Genomic DNA, 24120 nt, shown 5'->3' on the forward strand with positions numbered 1-24120 from the left:
TACAAAAGCGTGCAATTTGAGATACGCATCAATTGTTGGCCTTGGCTTTGCACAAAAACTACAAAATCTAATGTTGCAAAATGAGAGTATAGATTTTTTTTACAAATTATAGAATTTCTAATAACTTTCACAATTTGCTTGCCTTAACATTTGAGAAAAAACACCTAATAATTATTCTTGCGACGCAAATACAAAGTGAATTTTAGCAAGTGGTACGTCAATGATCAAATAATTATTACATTTTGTTGAATCCAAAGCCAGATTCCAGAAAATATATTTTTGTTTCTTCCACATGGTTGGAGCTTTATACATCTCTTTTGTGAAAATGTCTAAAACAGAAGTACTTACAGATTAGTTCATAAAACATCAATTAATACACAATGAAGATCCCCATTGAAAACAATGGAAACAGGGCAAGATGTTTTTATTTCCATTGCTTCATTTCAAAAAAGGCAACTTCCACTCAGGTATCCTTTTGGCTTGCTCTGGGGATAAATATTTGATGATTCTGTGCAAAATGCTAAGGCAGCAAATTCTGAAAGTTGTCAGAAATTCTATAATTTCAAAAAAATCTGTAATCACATGGCAACATTAGATTTTGAACATGCTGTGAAGATGGATTCTGAGGGAGAACAGTGTGCTGAGTTGTGAAGAATATTCAATGCTAGAGGTTCTTCATGCATAACCAAACAGGAAATACAGCAGGCAAGCAGTTTCACATGGATGTGCCTTTTTATTGGAACCAATGCAATAAAGGCACTTGAGACTTTATTAATGCTGCCAGTTTATATTTTTCCTCAAAACAATTCTGAGGCAGAAGGATGAAACAAAAACTTTCCAATTAGTGTCAAGAAAAGGTAGGGTTGAGGGATGGAATTCTACAACTTAGCAGCTATATACAAACCACATATAACATACAGTGCCCTCCATAATGTTTGGGACAAAGACCCATCATTTATTTATTTGCCTCTGTACTCCACAATTTGAGATTTGTAATAGAAAGAAATCACATGTGATTAAAGTGCACCTTGTCAGATTTTAATCTAGGCCATTTTTATACATTTTGGATTCACCATGTAGAAATTACAGCAGTGTTTATACATAGTCCCCCCCATTTCAATGCAGCATAATGTTTGGGACACAGCAAAGCCATTTAAATGAAAGTAGACATTAGTCTACGGTTCTTCTTCCTCGACCAGAGAAGCAACATATACCCGGCCGCTGACATTCTCCTCCACCTAGCGGAGCTAGTGCTTACCCTCAATAACTTCACGTTTGACTCCTCCCATTTCCTCCAAACACAAGGCGTAGCTATGGGCACACGCATGGGCCCCAGCTAAGCCTGCCTCTTTGTCAGGTACGTCGAACAATCCTTGTTCAATACGTACCAGGGCCCCATCCCTGACCTCTACCTCCATTCCATCGACGACTGCTTTGGTGCCACCTCCTGCACCCACACACAACTGACTGACTTCATCCACTTCACCACCAACTTCCATCCAGCACTCAAATACACCTGGACCATTTCCGACACTTCCCTTACCATTCCTTGACCTCACTATCTCCATCACAGGTGATAGACTTCTGACCGACATCCACTATAAACCTACTGACTCCCATGGCTATCTGGACTACACGTCTTCCCACCCTGCTTCCTGTAAGGACTCCATCCCCGACTCCCAATTCCTCCGTCTACGCCGCAACTGCTCCCAGGATGAGGCGTTCCACACCAGGGCATCTGAAATGTCCTCATTCTTCAGGGAACGGGGGTTCCCCTCCTCCACCATAGATGAGGTTCGCACCAGGGTCTCTTCCATACCCCCACAACACTGCTCTCTCGCCCCATCCCTGCACTCGCAACAAGGGCAGAGCCCCCCTAGTCCTCACCTTTCACCCCACCAGTCGTCACATACAACGTAATCCTCCGTCAGTTTCGCCACCTCCAACGTGACCCCACCACTCTCCACATCTTCCCATCTCCCCCCATGTCTGCCTTCCGCAAAGACGACTCCCTCTGTAACTCCCTTGTCAATTCTTCCCTTCCCTCCCTTTACCTCCCCCCTCGACTCCATTCAAGGACCCAAGCAGTCGTTCCAGGCGCGACAGAGGTTCACCTGTATCTCCTCCAACCTCATCTATTGCATCCGCTGCTCTAGATGTCAGCTGATCTACATCGGTGAGACTAAGCGGAGGCTGGGCGATCGTTTCGCCGAACACCTCCGCTCTGTCCGCAAGAACCTACCTGACCTCCCGGTGGCTCAGCACTTCAACTGCCCCTCCCATTCCCCGTCCGACCTCTCTGTCCTGGGTCTCCTCCATGGCCAGAGTGAGCAACACCGGAAATTGGAGGAACAGCACCTCATATTCCGCTTGGGGAGTCTGCATCCTGCGGGCATGAACATTGAATTCTCCCAATTTTGTTAGCCCTTGCTGTCTCCTCCCCTTCCTCAGCCCTCGGGCTGTCTCCTCCCATCCCTCAGCCCTCGGGCTCCTCCTCCTCCTTTTTCCTTTCTTCTCCCGCCACCCCCCATCAGTCTGAAGAAGGGTTTCGGCCCGAAACGTTGCCTATTTCCTTCGCTCCATAGATGCTGCTGCACCCGCTGAGTTTCTCCAGCATTTTTGTGTACCTATGATTTAGTATTTTGTTGCATATCCTCTGCATGCAATGACTGCTTGAAGTCTGCGATTCATGCACATCACCAGTTGCCGGGTGTCTTCTCAGGTGATGCTCTGCCAAGTCTGTATTGCAGCCATCTTTATCTTATGCTCGTTTTGGGAGGCTAGTCCCTTTCAGTTTTCTCTTCAGCATATAAAAGGCATGCTCAATTGTGTTCAGTTCGACTTGGCCACTCAAGAATTGACCATTTTTTAGCTTTGAAAAACTCCTTTGTTGCTTTAGCGGTATGTTTGGGATCATTGTCTTGCTGTAGAATGAACCGCTGACCAATGAGTTTTGAGGCATTTGTTTGAACTTGAGCAACTTCAGAATTCATTATGCTACTACCATCAGCAGTTGTATCATCAATGAACAGTGGCGATCCTACATGTTTGGGGCCCTGAATCTTGAACTGGTATAAGGGCCCCTTCGCAACCAGCAACGAGGTCTGGGTAACCACTGTAATCTTCTTCCACGACAGATCACCACAAATTTTAGTTTCTGACATAAATGTTAACAGCGTTTTAAATTATTTATACTTATTTTATATTAAATACATTTAGAATGAAACATCCTTAATTTGAAGGTTTTTTTCCATTTACGGCTAGCCTACATGATACTTTAATAACCTTAACATTTTATTTCAACTATTGAACTATTTAACTATGTATTGAAGCTCCTGCATTTTTAATAAATTGAAAGTGATTCTCAAGCTTTCCGCTGGTAGTTTACATAACAGAAGCTTAGAATTTTTCTAACACATAAGCAGTAAAATAACGCCCAAAAGATATATATTTCATGAAATAGACAATAGGTGCAGGAGTATGCCATTTGGCCCTTCAAGCCACCACCGCCATTCACTACAATCATGGCTGATCATCCACAATCAGTACACCATTCCTGCCTTCTTCTCATATCCCTTGACTCTGCTATCTTTAAGAGCTCTATCTATGTCTATCTATAAGCCTCCAGATAATTGTCCTCCACTGCCTTCTGAGGCAGAAATTTCCACAGATTAACAACTCTCTGAGTGAAAAAGTATTTCCTCATCTCTGTTCTAAATGGCCTACCTTATTCTTAAACGGAGGCCCCCTGGTTCTGGACTATCCCAGCATTGGAAACATGTTTCCTGCCTCTTGCGTGTCCAAACCCTTAATAATCTTATATGTTTCAATAAATGGCCTCATACGGCTAAAAAAAATCTTTACAAAAATGTCTCTTTGCCTAGCACTGAGATGAGAAAAAACGTTTTCACCCAGAGTTGTGAATTTGTGGAATTCTCTGCCAGTGGTCTTGTCTCCTTCAGCAGCATCTCAGTCTCCCTTCCTGAGCTCAGAAACCCACTTCTCCTCACCTCACATGCTCACTTCCCCTCACCTACACACCTACACCTCGACAAATCCCCTCGCCTCACTAAACCCCTAGCCTCGACGATACCTCACTACCAAACTGCACCTCACACCTAAACCTCGCCTCATCTAAACATTACCTCACTAAACCTCGCACCTTAGCACCAATTTAACTAAACGTCCCACCTCACAACTAATCCGCGCCTCGACTAATCGTCGCCCCCCCCCCCACCCCCCGGACGTTGGCGGCGGTGTCACGGAAAGGCTCCAACCGGGGAGGGGGGTGCAGACCGCGATAAACGGGACAGGTGCATTGCATGAGAGAGCCGGTGGGAGGGGAGGTGCGCATGCCCTGGCGTTGACGTCGAGGGCGTGGGAGAGAGGCGGCAATTAGTCGAGGCGGGGATTATGTGTGAGGTGGGGGGTTTAGTCGAGGCGAGGTTTAGTGAGTTGAGGTTTAAGTGTGAGGTGAAGTTTAATCAAGGTGAGGGGTTTAGTCAAGGTGAAAAATCAGATTAATTTCTAGGAAAACAAATAAAATCGGTATTCCGATTTAAATCGGAAGAATATCTGGACTAAAGTCGCTTCTGGGGCCACTCCGGGATTATGTGCCCTGAAGCTTAAGTTTCATTAGTTTCATTGGGAATCCGCCCATCAATGAAGATAAGTGAGCCAGTACCTTCAGCAGCCATACATGCTCAGGCCATAACACCCCGACCTTCTCTCCTCAATACTTTGTTCTTGCGATCACTCCGATATAAGATAATCTTCGTCTCATCTGTCCAGAAGACCCTTTTCCAGAACTGTGGTAGCTCTTTTAAGTACTTCTTGGCAAACTGTAACCTGGCCATCCTATTTTTGCAGCTAAGTGGTTTGCATCTTGCAGTGTAGCCTCTGTTTTTCTGTTCATGAAGTCTTCTGCGGACAGTGGTCATTGACAAATCCACACCTGAAGAGTGTTTCTGATCTGTCAGACAGGTGTTTGGAGATTTTTCTTTATTATAGAGAGAATTCTTCTGTCATCAGCTGTGGAGGTTTTCCTTGGCCTGCCAGTCCCTTTACAATTAGTAAGCTCTGTCAGCAGCGTGTTAGCCTATTCAACGTTTAAAACATTTTTTTGTGTGTTTTAATGTATGTTTTTAATGTTTCTTTGTGTGTCTTGTGTGGGGGGTGGTGTGGGGGAAACAGTTTTGGTCGCCTCCTCCACGGAGAGGCGGCTTTTTCCAGGTCACCTCCCCCGTGGCCTAACAACGAGGATAGGGCGGACATTCCCGGAGACGCGCCCAGGGCTTCTGCGGCGGGCTCTCGGCGCGGAGCGGGTGAGCCCTTGCTGGGGCTCGCCGGAGGGGAGCGCTCCGCTTCGCTGGCCGGCGTCAGCCGGCAGCCTGAAGCCGTGGTCTGCAGAGCTCCAGCTTGCGCGGTGTCCGCAGCCTGGGATCCCTCATGGGGGACCCGGGAGGAGAAGAAGCTTCCACCGCCGGCCCGCGGCCAACTTCTGCCGCGGGCCCGGCGTGGACTTACTATCAGGAGTGGGGTCCCTCGCTGGGGACCCTTGGAGGGGAGCTTTGACTGCCAGCCCTGCGGTCTGCGGTGCTTCTGGCTGCGGCGTGGCGGGGACTTTCAATCTTCGACCACCGGCCTGCGGCCCTCACCAACCTGAAGCCGCAGTCTCCGGTGGGGAAGAGTCGATTCTGAACTTACCTGGACTTTTACCTGTCTGTACATCTGGACGCCCGCAGCGGCGGCTGCGGAGGGTTGAGGTCCTGACCACGGGGGAAAATGGAGGAGGACTGGCCAGTTTTTGTGCCTTCCAATACAGTGATGAATGCTGTGGTGGATGTTTGTGTTAAATTTTTTTTGTGTGTGCTTTATCATTGTACCGCTGCTGGCAAATTCATTTCACCTGCATTTTAGGTGCAATGTAACGAATAAAACTGATTGTTGTTGTTGATTGTTTAACCAGATGTGATTTTTTCTATTATTTTTTCTAATACAAATTAATTACAAATTTTAAATTGAGGAGTACAGAGGCAAATAAATAAATGATGGGTCTTTGTCCAAAACATTATGGAGGGCACTGTATATCCTTCTTAGCCTGGGAATGGTTGCTTAATTTGTATGACAACGATGGAAAATACTTCAAATGAGAAGTTGCTAACAAACAACACTCATAAGATTTCCTACTCTTCCAACAAATTGCAACCATTTTCTACTTGGTACAATTAATAATTCTTTACCTAATAAATTGCAAATATGTCTTACCTTCACATAACAGTTCTTGTGCCCTGGGACAGACCCATGAATATAAAGGATGTTCTGTTTTGTATTCACTCTCCAAATCTACAAACACAAAAAACATGTCAATAAACAAGTATCTACCAGAGATGCTGGATGGGCAGAAATACTCAAAAATTACACATGTGCACCAAATATTATTCCACTGAGCTTTGCAAAATCTACTTATGGGTGGAAAAAAGGGCTCGAGTCAGACAGCATTTATGGAGAACATACATGGGTGATGATTCGGGTTGGGACATTTCTTCACACTCCTTGTAGCAGGGGTGAAAAAGTTGGAAGAGAGGTGGGGGGAGGGAAAAAGTCAGGCAAGTGATAGGTGGATACAAGCAAGGGGAGTTTTATTAGGCAGATGGGTAAACAAGGATGGTGAGAAGACAAAAGGCTCTGAAACAAGGAGAGAAGAGGAACAAAATGTGTAGCCAGAGAAAAGGATACAGGTGGAAGGGGATGAGGAAGGGATGGTAAGGGAAATTGTGGTGCATTCAGGAGCAACACAGGAAGGAGGGTGGAAAAATTAGGAAGGGGGTTGCTGCTGGTTAGTTGCCTAAAATTGGAGAATTCCACTGTTATACCCTTGAGTTGTAAGCCACCCCAGCGAATATGAAGTGCTGTTTATCGACTTTACGTGTAGGAATGGAGGCAGCTCAGGACAGTGAGGTCAGCATTGGATTGGGCAGAAGAGTTGAAATGGTCAGCAACCAGGAGACCCAGCAGACCTTGGCGGACCGAGCACAAGAGTAAAACAAACGGTTGCCTAGTCAACATTTGGTCTCACCGATGTAAAGAGGACAGAGCGGGAGCACTGAATGCAGTAGATGAGGTTAGAGGTGATGAATGTTAACCTCCTTTTCACCTGGAAGGACTGCATTGGTCACTGAATGGATGCAAGTCCAGAGATGTCACATCTCCTGCGGTTGCATGGCAAACTACTTGGGTAGGGGATAACACCTGGGATGGAGACAGGTTGGGTGGAAAGGGATCAGGAAACCGAAGAGTTGCGGAGGGAGTGGTCTCTGACGAAAGTGAAAATGGGAGTGGATGGGAAGATGTGTCTGGTGGTGGGCTCATGTTGAAAGTGGTAGAAATGTCAGAAAATTATGAATTTGATGCATAGACTGGTGTGGTGAAAGGAAAGGACAAGGGGAACTCTATCCTTGTTCTGTCTGGGGGAAGTGAGGGGGAAAACAACACAACCATGGGACAGAGGAGAAGCAGGTGTGGGATCCATCTACAACAGCGGGAGAAAACCATGTTTACTAAAAAAAGAGGACCTCATATCTTAAAATGTAAAGCTTCACCTTGAGAGGATGATCAGTATGGACTTGGTGGGGCATACTTGGTGGGGAAGGGTATGTTTCTATGCTGTACCTCCAATGTAATAGACATGTTGACCCTATACACTGCAACCAATTACTCCCCATCGCCGCTATATTGTCAGTTCAGTAAATGTCACCTTTAGTCCAAGTGCTGTTCTATAGACGTTCCCCATTCTTCCAGGCATTTTCTTCCCGGGAAAAACTCTCGCAGGGTCCTGAATTTAAGAAAATAAAAGTTTGTGAGACAAGAAGCAAGCTAGCAAATTGAACTTAAGGTTTCATAATATATGCTCTGCATACAGTAGCATGCTAGCAATTATCCAGGATGATATACTGCTCATCTAAACCGATCACATCATATTTGTACAAACACAATTTCTACAGAATTTTAATGGCCAAGAGGCCTTTTTAGAAAAATACAAAAATTAAATATAAAAGGGCCACCCGAACTCAAACAAAGAACATAATTCATATTTTAACTACTCAATGCATAATGAAACATTTCAGATATCAGTTACTAGAGCAGTAAACCCGTTTCATTCTGTGATGAATCACTATTTTTGAAAGTATTATATTTTCGAAATATATAGTAACGGGCATCAGAAATCTTATTGCAAATGTCTGCAATTATTGTTGATTTGAAGTAGTGCAACTATCTGGCAAAAAAGCACCCTCAAAATGAACTAAGCACAATGGCAAATCATATTAAATGGAAAAGAACTCATGCGGCATAAAAGAGTTACAAGGGTTGAACTGCTTAATCATGAAGCCTAGTGCAATGTGTGAAGAATAAAACAGCCGGAAATACTAGTGAATAAATAGCACTTACACCACCAGGGCCCGAAGCTCCTGGCCTTCTATGGGTTTTGGTTTGTCCATGAGTTGCAGGTTGGCCTTTAAATCCCCATCTCTTCATAACTCCCTGAAAACCTTTACCAATTCTGCAAGAGAATAGGGTTAGAACAAAATATATTTAGATAGATAGATAGATAGCCTTTTATTGTCATTCAGACTTAGTCTGAACGAAATTGCAGCAGTCATACATATAATACAATACAATAAAACGACAATAAACACACATTAACATCCACCACAGTGAGTCCACCCAGCATCTCCTCACTGTGATGGAGGCAAAAGTCTTAGGTCGCAGTCTCTTCCCTCCTCTTCTCCCTCTGCGCTGGGGCGATACCCCCCCCGGGCGATGTTAAGAACAGTCCCGCGGCTCAAACACCGCGACCCGGGATGGTTGAAGCTGCTGCCCACCAGTCCTGCAGAAACAGCTGCTGGCCCGCGGCCGAACCCCGGACTCAGGCCACCGCCGCCAGAACACCGTCCCAGCCACCCTCACGTGAGTACTGTGCCGTCTTCAGCCTCGGGCTGGGCCGCCCCGACTTGGGCGTCGCTTCTCCCCCGGACCGGGCCGCCCAGCCATGGGCGCCGAACCTCCCCCGGACCGGGCCGCCCCGATTTAATCCGTGGGTTATCTCAAAGCACCAAATCATAATTCAGAAGCATTTTTCCAGATTTTTACAATGACTAAAATAAGAATAATTAAAAACTAGAACACACAGAATGGATATGCAGTGAGAAATTCATAACTCATTGGAAACAACACACTAAATTTTAGCAATCACTGTATAATCATATAAGCACCAAGCAACAGGACCCATTGAATTTTCAACAGGTTTGAAACAGCAATCAATTCTAAAAGATAAGAACTGGCCAATATAGGGGCAGCAAAGTGGCGCAGCGGTAGAGTTGCTGCCTTTCAGCGCCAGAGTCCCAGGTTCGATCCCGACTATGCGTGCTGTCTGTACCTATATTGTACGTTCCCCCTGTGACGGTTTCCTCCCACACTACAACCCTAGGTTTGTAGGTTGATTGGCTTCGGTAAAAATTGTAAATTGTAGTGTAGGGGTGATTGCTGGTTGGCACGGACTCAGATGCCTAGCAACATGTCCATCTGAGCTAGTCCCATTTTCATGCGTTTGGCTCATATTCATCTAAATCTTTTCTATCCCCGTACCTGCCCAAATGTCTTTTAAACATACAATTGTATGCAGCTCTGCAGCTTTGTCTGGCAACTCCTTCCATAAACCTGTTATTCTCTCTGTGAAAACGTTTTTTCCTCAGTTCCTTTTAAAATCTTTCTCCTCTGACCTTAAACGTATGCCCTCCAAATACACTCTGCTAACCTGGGAAAAAGATCGTGACCAGTCACTGTAAATGCCCATCATAATTGTATATACCATTTATCATTCCATATATCATTCCTCAGCCTCCTATGCTCCAGAGGAAAAAAATATCCTTGCCGACCCGGCCTTTCTTTAATACAATCAATCTCTCCAGTGCAGGTAAGTTCCTTGTGAATTTTCTTTCCAGCTTAATGACGTTTGTCTTACAGCTGAGCGACCAAAACTGCACTTGTACTATTTCACCATGACATCCGACTCGTGTGTTGTCAATGCATTGACTAATGGAGGCAAGCATGCCAAATGTCTCTTCACCACCCTGTCTACCCGAGTCATCGCGTTCAGGAAACTATGTACCTGTAGCCCAAGATCTCTGCTCTACAACATTCTAGAGCACCACCATTTACTGTGCATGTACTGCCATGGTTTAACTCCTATAATGCATCACTGCACACTTGTCTGAGTTAAATTTCATCTGCCACTCCTTTGTCTATTTCCCCAGTTTATCTGGCTCCTGCTGTGATCTTCGATAACCTTTCTTTCATTCACTTGTAGTTTCCCCCTCCCTTGTCAGTCTATAGCACCGTGGCGTCGTATCCTGGGCTAGAGCTCAGCATGACAGCAGGTCCATCATTCTCTTGTGCCTAGTACCAGTTGATATTTTTGAATGTCCACTAGAAGTCACTTCCCACACATCTAGATTACTAAAAGTCTGTTCTTGACCGGTTTTGGCCATCTTTGCTGCGATTTCCAAGAGAACGCCGCCACCTACAGCCGTCATTTTTGGCCACCTTGCTCAGAGTCCCATTCCGCCGTATGTGTGCCGAGGATTTTTTCCGTCGATGAAAAATGCCAGAGATATTAATGTTTTTACAAAATTCCCCATTCTCTCTGCTGCCCCTGCTGGCGGCAGGGGGGAGGGACTATAAAACCAGGAAGTGGTGTGCCTCATAGTCTCTTCAAGATGGAGGAAGGCAGAGGTTCATGTTTCTCTTAGCTGTGAATAACACTGAACACATGTCTACTCAAATGTAAGTGCTTAGTGGTTCTAAAACACTTGCAGAATGTGTCTATTGGTTCTAAAATGTTGGCAAAAAGTGTCTCTTTTGGTTCTACAATGCTTGCAGAATGTGTCTTTTTTGGTTCTAAAATATTTTTTTTAGGCTCCCCCCCCCCTCTCCTCTCCTCCTCTCCTCTCCCCCTCCTCTCTTCCCCCCCCTCCCCCCCCCCCCCCTCCCCCCCCCCCCCCCCCCCCCCCCCCCCCCCCCCCCCCCCCCCCCGCCCCCGCCCCCCCTCCCCCCCCGCCCCCCCCCCCCCCCCTCCTCTCCCCTCCTCTCCCCTTTCTCTCTCCCCTCTTTTTCTCCCCCCCTCCCCTCCCCCACCATTCCTCCCCTAAATCCCCCCTCCCCCCCACACAATGTCCCCTACAAATAAAACATTATAATTTAAACATGTGAAAAATGAAATAAAATACCCGAGCAAAATGAGGCTATAGACTTTTGGCTGTTGAGTAGTGCTACTGCTCGTGGAAAAAAGCTGTTTTATGTCTGGCTGTGGCGCATTTGACAGTCCAGAGTCGCCTTCCAGAGGGAAGTGCTTCAAAGAGTTTATGGCCAGGGTGAGAGGGGTCAGAGATGATCTTACCTGTTCACTTCCTGGCCCTTGCAGTGTACAGTTCGTCGATGGGGGGGGGGGGGGGGGGTGGGGGGGGAAAGGTTGCCGTCAACAACCTTCTCGGCTGATCGAACGACGTGCTTCAGCCTCCGAATATCATGCTTGGTGGCTGAGCCAAACCAGACCATGATGGAGAAGGCGAGGACAGACTCTATGATGGCAGTAGAAAACTGGACCATCATTGCCAGTGGTTTGTTATGGTTTATGATTTGTTCCGAAACATTGGAAGGTAAACGTGTATTGTGTTCTGGAGTTCCTATATATTTGGATACTTTTATATTTCAGATAAAATTCGCTTCAGCAATATTCCTTAGACTTTCTGTAGGGGGCAAGGATGAGGAGAGAAAGAAAGAGTGTAACGGCATGCAGATTGGTTGCTACAGCAAATTTAAAGGAGATGCAGCTGTTATGTGTAATAGCATAATCATAATCAAAATCTTCATCCTCTACGTCAGCTCAACTGGAAGGTTATAGAAGTGGCATTTGTTTCTAAGTGGAGAAACAGCTGCTGTAGCTTGTTTTGTTCTAAACAAAGAGCAAAGAAAGAAAGGAGGGTGAAGGAATAAAAGAGTGTCTCCATGAGCATTTAATCGATAACAAAGTTTTAGTTTGCTGCAAGTCGCTTGGTAGGAATGTAATTTATTTGAAATTCGTCCATTTGCAGCAATCCAAAAATTAAACCCGTGCTTTTGAATGCAAGTCTGTTAATCTTGTGAATATAGTATTTTATTAAAAATTACTGACGAAACATCAATCTAAATTGAATCCAGTGTTGCATGTACATGTTCAAAGTCACTTAAAATGAGTTATTCACAGCTGCGGGACAGGCACTGTGAATAAAAACTCTCTTTTAATGATGTCCTCTTTCAGTAACATTGATCAAATTTTCTGATGCTCCAACTCTCAAACCAAAAATAGTAATTAAATGTTAAGGTGCTGACAGATTATAATGGCTCCATTTGTAAATAAGCAAATGAGTTTGCGCAGAAACATGTGGGGGCTGAAATGAACAAATTGTGATGGAGTCACCATGCCTTCAACAGATACCCTATTCAAGAATTTTGAGCAATCTTATTATTTCAACAATAAAAACTAATAAAGGTTTGCTGACTGAAAGCCATTTCACTGTTGTTTCATTGAAAGTCAAACGTTTCCATGGAAATGGTTGTACCCGTGAGGTGAACCAGTTCTTTACAGATGTGACAGAACAGAGGATAGCAAGGCAATATCTTCCTGCACACATTGCAGCCTCCGATTTAGTGTCTATAGAACCAGCAGCTAGTCAATTAATTTTAGCAAGAAAACACGAGTAAATTCCTCAACTAATGTGAGCTTGTCATAAAAATCACCATTTCAGGGGCACATAAAAGAAAATCACAGCAGCAACCCGTGCTTGTTTCTGCTTTTGAATTTAATGGAAAGAAAATTACAGTAGTACATATCATTTCCTAAAAATACATCTTTGACATGAGGATCCACTCCATGTAGGTTAACGCAAGGTAATTCGGAGAAAATATAAATGGATAAAATACCCATTAAATGAATCACTAAGTACAGCAATTGCTATTGATGTTAATACACCCAGCATCCTCAGGAATCCTTTACACACTCTCTACTTCTTCCTTTTAATACATTAATTAATTGAGAAAATTTAATATTTAGTGTATGTCAGCAGTAGGATTCAAATTTTAGAACTTTTTCTGGAGTACATGCTAACGTAAATAAATCTACAGATATCATTGAATAATTCAATATTAAAAAGGAGATGGAATTATTTTTAGAATCATTCAGCAGAGGTGGTGGTCATGAGGTATTCTATGGCTAATCATTAAAATGACAACATTACATAAGCACTTATTTGACTGAGAAGAGCATTTGTACAGCACTGGGCCAGAAAAGATGTTATCTAAATGCAAGTTTAAAAAAAATTCAATTCTGACTTCATTTGATGCATTACAACACCCTTACAAATTTCTCTTATTTACATTCCTTGAATCTGTTCTCCACAATGACTATAATCTTGAGAATGAATAGGGTTAAGTCTATGCATTTACTTCACCCTCTTTGCATCCAATATTGTTCCACCACCATCTAATATAACTTCTCTGGATCCACTCATAGTTGAATCAACATCTGCTCTGTATTGTTTGCAACACCTCTACTAGTGTACCTCTACAGTATGGTCAGCACCTGTGCAATAAAGATCCACCATTTGGCTTCAGATTTAATGCTGCTAAGTGTAGCACGAAGGTAACATTTTAAAACAGGCAACAAGTAGTTGCCTCATGATGTCAATATTGTTGTACTTCTGCACTGCCTGAAAAGACATGCTAAACATTTGTTATGCAAGAAGTGTCTCAATTCCCCCACATCAGACATAAATTAATGTTGTTCCTTTGCCAGATCATTTCATCTTCAGAGATACCCTAATAGTCCCCAAAGGCACTATTTTGATTAGTTAATAAGCAGAAATTGTTTTGACACTTTAAGTGTATTAACCTGCTAGAGTCATCAGAAGACTTTGGCTGGAATTGTTTTAGATTGGACAGTATTTCAGACATATTTCATTGCTGCAAAGATCTTTGAGATGACCCAAAGTTGTAGAAGTCACTGGTATACAAAAAAGCTGAAGAAACTCAGCGGGTGCAGCAGCATCTACGGAGAGATGGAAAGAGGCAGCGTTTCGGGCCGATACCCTTCTTCAGACAGATCTGGGGGGGGGGGGGGGGGGGGGGGGACAAGAAAGGAAAAAGGAGGAGGAGCCCGAAGGCTGGGGGATGGGAGGAGACAGCAGGGGGACTGAGGAAGGGAAGGAGATAGCAAGGACTAACAAAATTGGGAGAATTCGATGTTCATGCCCCCAGGATGCAGACTCCCCAAGCGGAACATGAGGTGCTTGTTCCTCCAATTTCCGGTGCTGCTCGCTGTGGCCATGGAGGAGACCCAGGACAGAGAGGTCGGAGACGGAGTGGGAGGGGGAGTTGAAGTGCTGAGCCAACGGGAGGTCAGCTTGGTTATTGCGGACCGAGCGGAGGTGTTCGGCGAAACGATCGCCCAACCTCCGCTTGGTCTCACCGATATAGATCTGGAAGTCACTATATGGTTCAGTCATGGCTTGGAAAAACATTTTAATCTTACTCAAAATGGTGGAGGCTGTACTACCGGTAGTCAGAGTAATGGTCATAAAAGAACAGTAATGATACATTTTGTTGCTATGGTCTTGGAGCATGCAGACAGACTTTATCAAATTCACTGGCAGCACAGTGGTGCAGTAGTAGAGCAGTTGCCTCACAGCACCAGAAACCCAGGTTCAATCTGTAGACTAGTGCATGTGCCTTTAACACAGTGACCTCACCACTACTAACCACTCCCCATATCACCAGTATAATTGTAACCCCTCCACCTCCAGATCGCTCTCTAGCTCCGATGACACAGACCACGGACAGCTAGGGCAGGAATGTGTATGAATAGTAATGTGCGTGTTTGATAATAAAATAGTAGTGAAGACTTAGTGTGTTTCACTCGTCTTTACACGATCCTAACTCCAGGTGCTGTTTGTGCAGAGTTTGTATGTTTCTCTGTGCCCGTGTGGGTTTTCTCTGGGTGCTCCGGTTTCCTCCAACATTCCAAAGATGTGCAGGTTTATAGGTTGATTTGTATCTGTAAATTGCCCGCAGTGTGTGATGTGAAAATGGGATAACATGGGTGTACAGATGACCAATGGTTGGTGTGGACTTGGGGCCTGTTTCTTTGTTTATATCTGTATCTCTAAAACAGATAAACAACTGGACAGTTAGCAGTTGAGTGGAAGAGCTAGTTATGATATAGTTACTTCTTAAACTATACTAAATAATATCTCCCAAAAATTAGAAAAATCTTCACAACTGCTGAAACTGGTAAAACTTCCATTCATTTGTTTTAGTAGTGAGAGTGTGGGCCAAAGAGTACAGTGACACTTTTTAGTTGGGTTTTTAAGTAGATATTTAAAAAGAAAATATCGCCTGCATAAAATGGCTTGAGCACAAACTACACGAGGAGCTCTACATTTTCAATTCTGGAATGGAATATTTTATTGTCACACGCGACAAGGCACAGTGAAATTCTTTGCTTGCATACCCAAGGTATACAAATAGCAGCCACCTACAGCACTGATAAAGTTCTGAAGTTGCTTCCAATGACAATAGTAAAAAGACAAACTTTACTTCCCAAATGGAGATAATAGCTATATATTTTTTTGTCATTGCAAATGATATTAATATACTTTATTTGGGTTTAATTTGCCCTGATGGCAAGTTAGACTACATTAATTTTAAATTAAATTAATGAATGTCCTCAAAATGTTGTATCTTATATAGATGTGAAACATTTAAATAATGAATTCTGTATAAAGGAAGACCTGAAAGCAGTTAATGATATTGCATTTCAAGACACAGCTCATAACAAACAATACCTCTTCTAGTCCAGTTTTCTTGCTCATTAAATTATAACAAAAAGCAATTTCATAACTGGAGGAGAACCAATATCTTGACAGGCAGATTTTGTAGAGCTACACTGCAGAAGGTTTAAATTAGATTGTAGAGGTAAGTATGTTACAAAACTTGCCCGCTCGCTTCCTGGCCCTTGCAGTGTACAGTTCATCAATGGAGGGAAGGTTGCAGCCAATAACCTTCTCTGCTGATCGGCCGATTCGCTGCAGCCTCCAGGTGTTGTGCTTGGTGTCTGTGCCAAACCAGACCATGATGGAGAAGGGGAGAACAGACTCTACGATGGCCATGTAGAATTGGATCATCATTGCCCGTGGCAGATTGTGCTTCCTCAGCTGCCATAGAAAGTACATCCTCCTTGTGCCTTTTTGACTGTGGAGTCGATGGTAGCCCCCCACTTAAGGTCCTTGGAGATGGTGGTTCCCAGGAACTTAAAAGACTCCACAGACATGACTGTGGTGTTGTTGATGGTGAGTGGGGTGAGGGAAGGGGGAGCTCTCCTAAAGTCTACAATCAATTCCACTGTCTTAGAGCATTGAGCTCTAGGTTGTTGCGATGGCACCAGGATGCCAGCTGTGACACTTCCTGGCTATAGGCAGATTCCTCCCCATCCTCGATCAGTCCAATCAGGGTGGTGTCATCCGCAAACTTGAGAAGCTTGACAGAGGTGTCTGTGGAGGTGCAGTCGTTGGTGTAGAGAGAGTAGATGAGGGGAGAGAGTATGCAGCCTTGCGGTGCTCCTATGTTGAGAGATTGCGGGTCTGAGATGTGCTTTTCCAGCCTCACATGCTGCTTCCTGTCTGTCAGGATAGATTACATCCTGTAGGCTCCATCCTGTAGGCTCTATCCAGGCCTTTCACTGTTTGGTGAGGTCTCCCCTCATCCTTCTAAACTCCAGTGAGTACAAGCCAAGTGCCATCAAACACTCGTCATACGATAATGCAATCATTGCCGGGATTATTCTCGTAAACCTCCTCTGGAACCTCACCAGCGGCAGCATTCATTCCTCATCTGTGGGGCCCAAGCTGCTCACACCACCAAAAATAGTCTGATCAGCGCCTTATAAAGCCTCAGCATTACATCCCTGATTTTATATTCTGGTTGTCTCAAAATAAAAGCTAACAATGCATTTGCCTTCCTTATAACCGATTCAACTTGCAAATTATCTCTCGGCATCCACTCTATCCAAATCAACCATTGCAAAGACCTCTTTTCGATTATTCCTCTGCAGTGATGCAACAGAAGAGATGCAGTTTTGCCAAATGAGAAGGACAGCACAATCAGTTGCACGCCATCAAACTTAAGTACAGCTATACAACATAAAGCCATCCATTACACAACACAATAAAGGTAGTGCCCATTAAATTGAGGAAATACAATCTTCATCCAAGCTGCTGAATCACTTTATCTGGATTATTGTTTTAATGCATCTGCACCAAGCTTGATGTGATTGAGGGGTGGTGCACATAAGCATGCTGTGCAAAAAAACATGCAAAAATAAGAGAATCAATTACCAGCAATAGCAATTCGTTATTTTAGTGTATTAAACTATCATTAAAGAAGAGGCACAGAGAGTAAAAGTTTATAAAAATAATTAGTAAGTATTGAAATTATTAAACTTGTTCTCCACGTGTCATTGAAGTACAAATTTAAGATTACATTCGTGTTATTTCCCATGACATTAAAATGTATTGGACTTTTATTTATATGTGAACAAAAGCAGAGAGAGCCTGGTATTCCTTGGACGTTTGAGGTAGTTGGAAGCAATGTTAAAAAACATAATAGCTTTACTGCTTTGGGCCCTCACCACTCTTTGAGAAAGTTCAGAAATTTTCTCAAATATTCTCTGCACTGCAAATGTTTCAATAGCTAGATATCATTTTCAGCATTTATGGATGTAGTTTTATTTACAATGATGCAACTATTAAATCTTGCATACTGCATCAGGACTAAACACCAATGAGTACAAGCTGGTTGGGGACTGACTACGGGAGCTCCAGGCCGCAGGCGCTTCGACCGCCCCAGTCACGGGAGCTGCGATCGCCCCGACTACGGATGGTTCGACTCCCCCGACGGAGGGAAGATTATACTTTTTTTTCCCTTCCATCACAGAGAGGAATGTGGGGAATCCGCTATGGTGGATGTTTATGTTAACTTTTATGTAGTTGTGTGTCTTGTTGCTTTTTTTAAAAAAGTATGGCTGTATGGCAATTGAATTTCACTGTACCTTAATTGGTACACGTGACAATAAACAGACCTTTGAACCTTTGAGGACCAGCAATACATTATTAAAATGCCAGCTCCCAAACTAAATATTGCTGGTCTGCTTCCAATTTCTAGAGTCCATAAATGCAAAGTCATGGGGTGAAGGGCCTGTTCCTGTGCTATACGGTACTATGGTTCTATATAAAACTCTATTCCTTACATGCTAAGGTTCACCACAGAGTGTTCTATAATTTTTTGTGGAGGATACATAGGAATTGCGAGGGAAATTCATTAGTCACTCAGATTGTAGTTATGTCTAGAAATCATCGCTGGTAAGAATGGTAGAAATAGAATCAGTGCCTTTGAAAGCAATTTGGACACACTTAAGAGTGAACAATTTTAAAAAAAAGAATGGAGGAACAGAACTGTCAGGTACAGACTCAATAGATTAAGTGGCTTCCGCTGTGCCAGTGCAATTAGTTTAGAGATAAAGCAAGGAAACAGGCCCTTTGGCCCACGGAGACTGCGCCGACCAGTGATCAACCCGCACACTAACACCGTCCTACACACGCTAGGGACAATTAACAATTTTACCAAACCAATTATCCTACAAACCTGTACCTTTTTGGAGTGTGGGAAGAAATGGAGCACCCAAAGAAAACCCACACAGGTCACAGGGAGAACTTCCAAACTCCATCCAGACAGCATCTGTAGTCAGGATCAAACCCAGGTCCCTGGCACTGCATGGCAGGAACTCTACCGCTGTGCCACTATGCTGCCCCAAAGGTTCACACTGTCTATCTCATTTATGCCCCTCATAATTTAATGTACTTTTATTAAAGCAATAAAGCTTACAGCACCCAGTATTGCTAGGTGGTCCCCCATCCACGTATTAAACAAGCCCTATCCTGCTTAGCTTCGGAGATCAGATCGATCCTGACTACAGGTGCTGTCTGTTTGCAGTTTGGAAGCTTTCACCGTGACCTGCGTGTTTTTTTTTCGGGAGCTCCAGTTTCTTCCCACACTCCAAAGACGTACAGGTTTGTAGGTTAATTAGCTTGGTAAAATTGTAAATTTTCCCTGGTGTGTGTAGGTTAGAGTTAGTGTATGGGGTGATCACTGGTCAGCCAGGCCAAGTTTGCCTCTATTCAACAATTCCGTTCACCCAGCACCCCTCATGTTGGGCAGCTTACACCCCAGCGGTATTGACTTCTCTAACTTCAAGCAACCCTTGCTTTCCCCCTCTCGCCACCCCTCTCTCCCCCTTCCCAGTTCTCCGACCAGTGACTGTCCCAGATTACATTTTATCTGTTTGCTTTATTGTCATCCTTTCCTAGCTAACAATGATCTATTCTACATTTTTCCTGATCTCCATCTCTTTTGATGTCTCGTTTTCACACCTTACCCTTCCTCATGTCTCCTTCTCCCCTGACTCACAGTCTGAAGAAGTGTCTTGACCCGAAACGTCACCCATTCCTTCTATCCAGAGATGCTGCCTGTCCCGCTGAGTTACTCCAGCGTGTTATGTCTATCTTCTGTGTAAACCGGCACCTGCAGTTCCTTCCTACACCCCTCTGCTTGGTGACCTTAGTGGTGCTTAGTTGAAAATGCTTACATTTTAAAATTCATTTTAACTCTCCAATCTTTTCATGTCGTATCATTCACATCTGTAAGTTTCTCCAGAACGGAAACCCCCAAGATTGCTGTTTTTCTCTCCCAAATTCGATTTCAATCACCTTTGGTAGCTATGCCTTTAGTTACCAATCCTGCAAGTTTCAAAAATATCTTCCTAGACTCCTTCCTCTCTTTATTTTTTTTAAACTCATAGGACATTAGCCAATCTCTTGGACATCTAGCCTAAAACATGCTTAAGTAGTACAGCAGCAATTATTTATTTTAGTATATGCTCCCATGAAAGGGCTTTGAATGGTTTACTCTATGAAATCCATGGTACAATCAGAAGTCACTATGTTCACACAAGAAAGTTATGATCCATCTTCAAATCAAACCTCACCATTGAGGACAGGATGAGACAGCATTGTAATATATACATCTTTTCATGAACTTACGTTTTTGCTGTGACATCAACATATTGGCCTGGTCGAAAATGAGCAGCATATAGAGGAGTACCTAGAATCAATTTAACATCATATTAATGGCAACAACATATCATTATGAATGATTCCAAATTTAAAATTTAGATCACGAAGGATAAAATCAAGACTGCAAAAATGTAGCATTAAGAGATCTACTGCCCTCCAGAGCTCTGATCTATTGATCTTGTGTGATAATTTAGAATTTGACTATGGCAGTTGGAGGAATTTAAATTCAGAAGATTAGAAAAGGCATCTGCCATGGTGACCATTTTCTTTTTAAGACTTATCTGGTCCACAAATGGAAATATTGCTCTTACCCAATTTGCAAATTCACATCGAACATCGGCACGCGGCTGATTCTTAACTGACACTGACACAGCCTTGCATGTTTAGGAGAATTAAGAATGCCAGTGACACACATATATATCAGAAACATATTTATCAGTCTTTGTCCATCTCATTACCAATGTACGAGCTCCATACGAGACCTTACCTGGTTTAATAATAGCATTGTCGGAGACTTTGAATGTTGTCAATTTCCGTTTTGGGGGTATGCCAGCTAGCCTGTACTTTTCCATGAAAGATTCTGACTTCTACAGAAAGAAACACAGATGTATAAATCAGTGATGATTGATTGCATAGATAGCATGGCCTATTTATACACAACTAGCATAACTGGCTCACTGGATAACTGCAATCCAATGCAAGGCTTTCGAGTGATGAGAGATCATTCCATACATTAATTTTGCCACAATTTGTCCCAATTAGCACAATTTTTACCGCGTTTATTTTGGTAGTGCATTAAATAAAGATAACCTGTCTTTAGGGCCGGCACGATGGCGCAGCGGTAGAGTTGCTGCCTTTCAGCACTTGCAGCACCGGAGACCCAGGTTTGATTCCGGCTACGGGTGCCGTCTGCACGTTCTCCCCATGACCTGCGTTGGGTTTCTCCGAGACCTTCTCTTTCCTCCCACACTCCAAACACGTACAGATATGTAGGTAAATTGGCTTTGTATAAATGTGTAAATTGTCCCTAGTGGGTGTAGGATCGTGTTAATGTGCATGGATCTCTGGTCCGCGCAGACCCGGTGGGCCGAAGGGCCTGTTTCCGCGCTGTATCTCTAAACTAAACTGTATTTTACAGCTCTTTCCATATTTACAAAAGTCCTTTACAGCCAGCACTATAGGTAAGTGTAGTCATTGCTGTAATGTACCAAAGCAGTCAGACTGTCAGAACTTTTTGCCCTCAATTGTTTAGTGCTGTGAATCTTTTGAAAAAGACAGCTTCGATCTAATGACTTATCTTAAAAATATTGGAGCTACACTTGAGTGCCAGCCTAGGTCTGTGTTCAAGTCTCCAGAGTGGGATTTACTTATTGAGTTTACCTTTAATTTAGTTTCCAGTTCAAACAATGAAAATGGTAAACTTGCAACAACTCTCAATTATAAAATTTAGAAATACTATAATCAAATGTCAAACATTAAGAAATAACAAAATGTTCAGATTATCAGTTCCTACAATATTTTGCTTAATATGCAAGATTTTTTATACTTAAAATATTTCCTCATGAATAATGATAGCTTTGGAGTCTCGGCCAGGAAACCTTAGAACAAAAAGTGATAATTTGTGGCAGGAAAAATATGCCTTGAATTACAAATGACATGTTATCAGATGATTTACATTATCCTTACAAAAACAAATGTTGCTGTCAATGTTTCGATTAATTCTAAAGGATTGCTGCACATGTCGTAAATATGAATTCCATTTTGAGTTGATGGAAAAAAAATCTATGTACATTGTAAAGAAGTCAAGTCTGACACACTTGTAACTTTACTGAGTATTTAATAAAAGCACATGTAAGGCACGTCCCAGTACTGACTGCATCTAGTCTTCAGGCGTACTGGAACCAGGGGAGGAGCAAGGGGAAGATATCACAATTATACTGAGATAACTAAGGCGTCGTTAGTGGTATTGAGGTAGCTACATTATAGGTTGAATGCATAAACCATCTACATACATATTCTTAATTGTGCTATTTCAGAAAATTCTTGGCCATTGACAGAAAAACATTTCCCATTACTATAATTTGCAGGAAACAGAAACATAAAAAATAGGTGCAGGAGTAGGCCATTCGGCTCTTCGAGCCTGCACCGCCATTCAATATGATCATGACTGATCATCCAACTCAGTATCCTGTACCTGCTTTCTCTCCATACCCCCTGATCCCTTTAGCTACAAGGGCCACATCTAACTCCCTCTTAAATATAGCCAATGAACTGGCCTCAACTACATTCTGTGGCAGAGAATTCCAGAGATTCACCACCCTCTGTGTAAAAAATGTTTTTCTCATCTCAGTCCTAAAAGATTTCCCATTTATCCTTAAACTGTGACCCCTTGTTCTGGACTTCTCCAACATCGGGAACAATCTTTCTGTATCTAGCCTGTCCAACCCCTTAAGAATTTTGTAGGTTTCTATAAGATCCCCCCTCAATCTTCTAAATTCTAGCGAGTACATGCCGAGTCTATCCAGTCTTTCTTCATATGAAAGACCTGACATCCCAGGAATCAGTCTGGTGAACCTTCAGGAAGTAACTGCAGATGCTGGTTTAAACCGTAGACACAAAAAGCTGGATTAACTCAGCAGGACAGGCAGCATCTCTGGAGAGAAGGAATGAGTGACGTTTCGAGTCGAGACCCTTCGTCAGACCTCAAAAATTGTTGGGATTTTTCTTTGTCGTTTATGTGGGCATCATCAATTTGCTGAAAATACATATTTTTTGTATCTTTAAACTAGGATAGAACATAATGGAACTACCCCCACCAAATGGACCTCAATCCCTCAAAGAAGTAACTTGCCACCATCTCCTTAGGAGTGCTTAGGGGTAGGCAGTACTGCCTTTTCCAAGGCGCTCATTTCCCACCACAATTCATTACTATGTGAAAAAGAGACATTGCAAAATAAAATGCTAATGATCCAAAACCAAAGGAATTCTAAACCATTATGGAAAAACGTCTTGAATGGATCACTTCTTCGAAATGGTAATTGTTTCCAGAAAACGAAAACTATTTAATAATTGGACCTGCTGCTTAAAATTAGCCAAGTGCTATGAAAGTTGGAAAATATAATCACAATAAACATGGTTAGAGTATGTAAACAACCACCAATCTTGGCATACTTAATTTAAAGCAGATAGCAATGGCTGTTGAATACTGGTTAAGGGCATAAAACAAAAATAAATTAACCAGCAAACATACTAAAGGTGCTTGGAGAAGATTCAGCAAACTCAATAATGAGGCTGCACTGCAAGATGCAGTTGAATACAGTTGTGATTAGAATGTAGTGCAAAGTGATTGTCTGAAGCAGTGCGCAGACTATATTTAGCTGATGGCCTTGGGACAATGATACACTAGTTTCTACCTTGCACACCTAGATGATAGTTCATGAGCCAATATATTTTTGGCTATATTATTCAACACAAAGTATTGTGATATGAAGTAACTAACCTTAAGTGAAATTTATGTGGATTGAGAAACAAACATTTCTTTATTCTAATTCTTCGATTGGTGGGTTTAAATGTATTCCAGATTCCCTGGTTTTATGGTTTGTCAGCAATGATGGTCAGTTGGGAAGAGATGAGATAACGTCTCAATTCCTGACTCTTATATGTTATACACACAGCAAAACATTCCGGGAATGGGAAGATATAATCTTCAGGTGGAGGGAAGCTGCAGAACTCTACACGCACCATAATGCACAATTAATATGAAATGCATACGAAGCAAAGCTCCCATTTTCAGATAGAAATATAAACTTTTATTTTATCTGTAACATCTGCAAGAGGGGAAATC

General features: G+C 43.0%; 1 protein-coding gene across 1 annotated transcript in view; it reads right to left on the reverse strand.

Moving 5' to 3' along the window:
* Positions 1-24120, reverse strand: part of mrpl3 (mitochondrial ribosomal protein L3) — a 49717-nt gene that overhangs the window by 11823 nt on the left and 13774 nt on the right. The window contains exons 5-9 of the mRNA XM_055658650.1: positions 20764-20863; positions 20244-20304; positions 8449-8560; positions 7757-7834; positions 6268-6345 (exon numbers count right to left, since the gene is read on the reverse strand). Coding sequence (XP_055514625.1) covers positions 6268-6345; positions 7757-7834; positions 8449-8560; positions 20244-20304; positions 20764-20863 — 429 coding nt within the window. The remainder of the gene's footprint in view (positions 1-6267; positions 6346-7756; positions 7835-8448; positions 8561-20243; positions 20305-20763; positions 20864-24120) is intronic.

This window comes from Leucoraja erinacea, chromosome 2 (assembly GCF_028641065.1).
Source record: "Leucoraja erinacea ecotype New England chromosome 2, Leri_hhj_1, whole genome shotgun sequence".
In the NCBI taxonomy this organism is placed as follows: Eukaryota; Metazoa; Chordata; class Chondrichthyes; order Rajiformes; family Rajidae; genus Leucoraja; species Leucoraja erinaceus.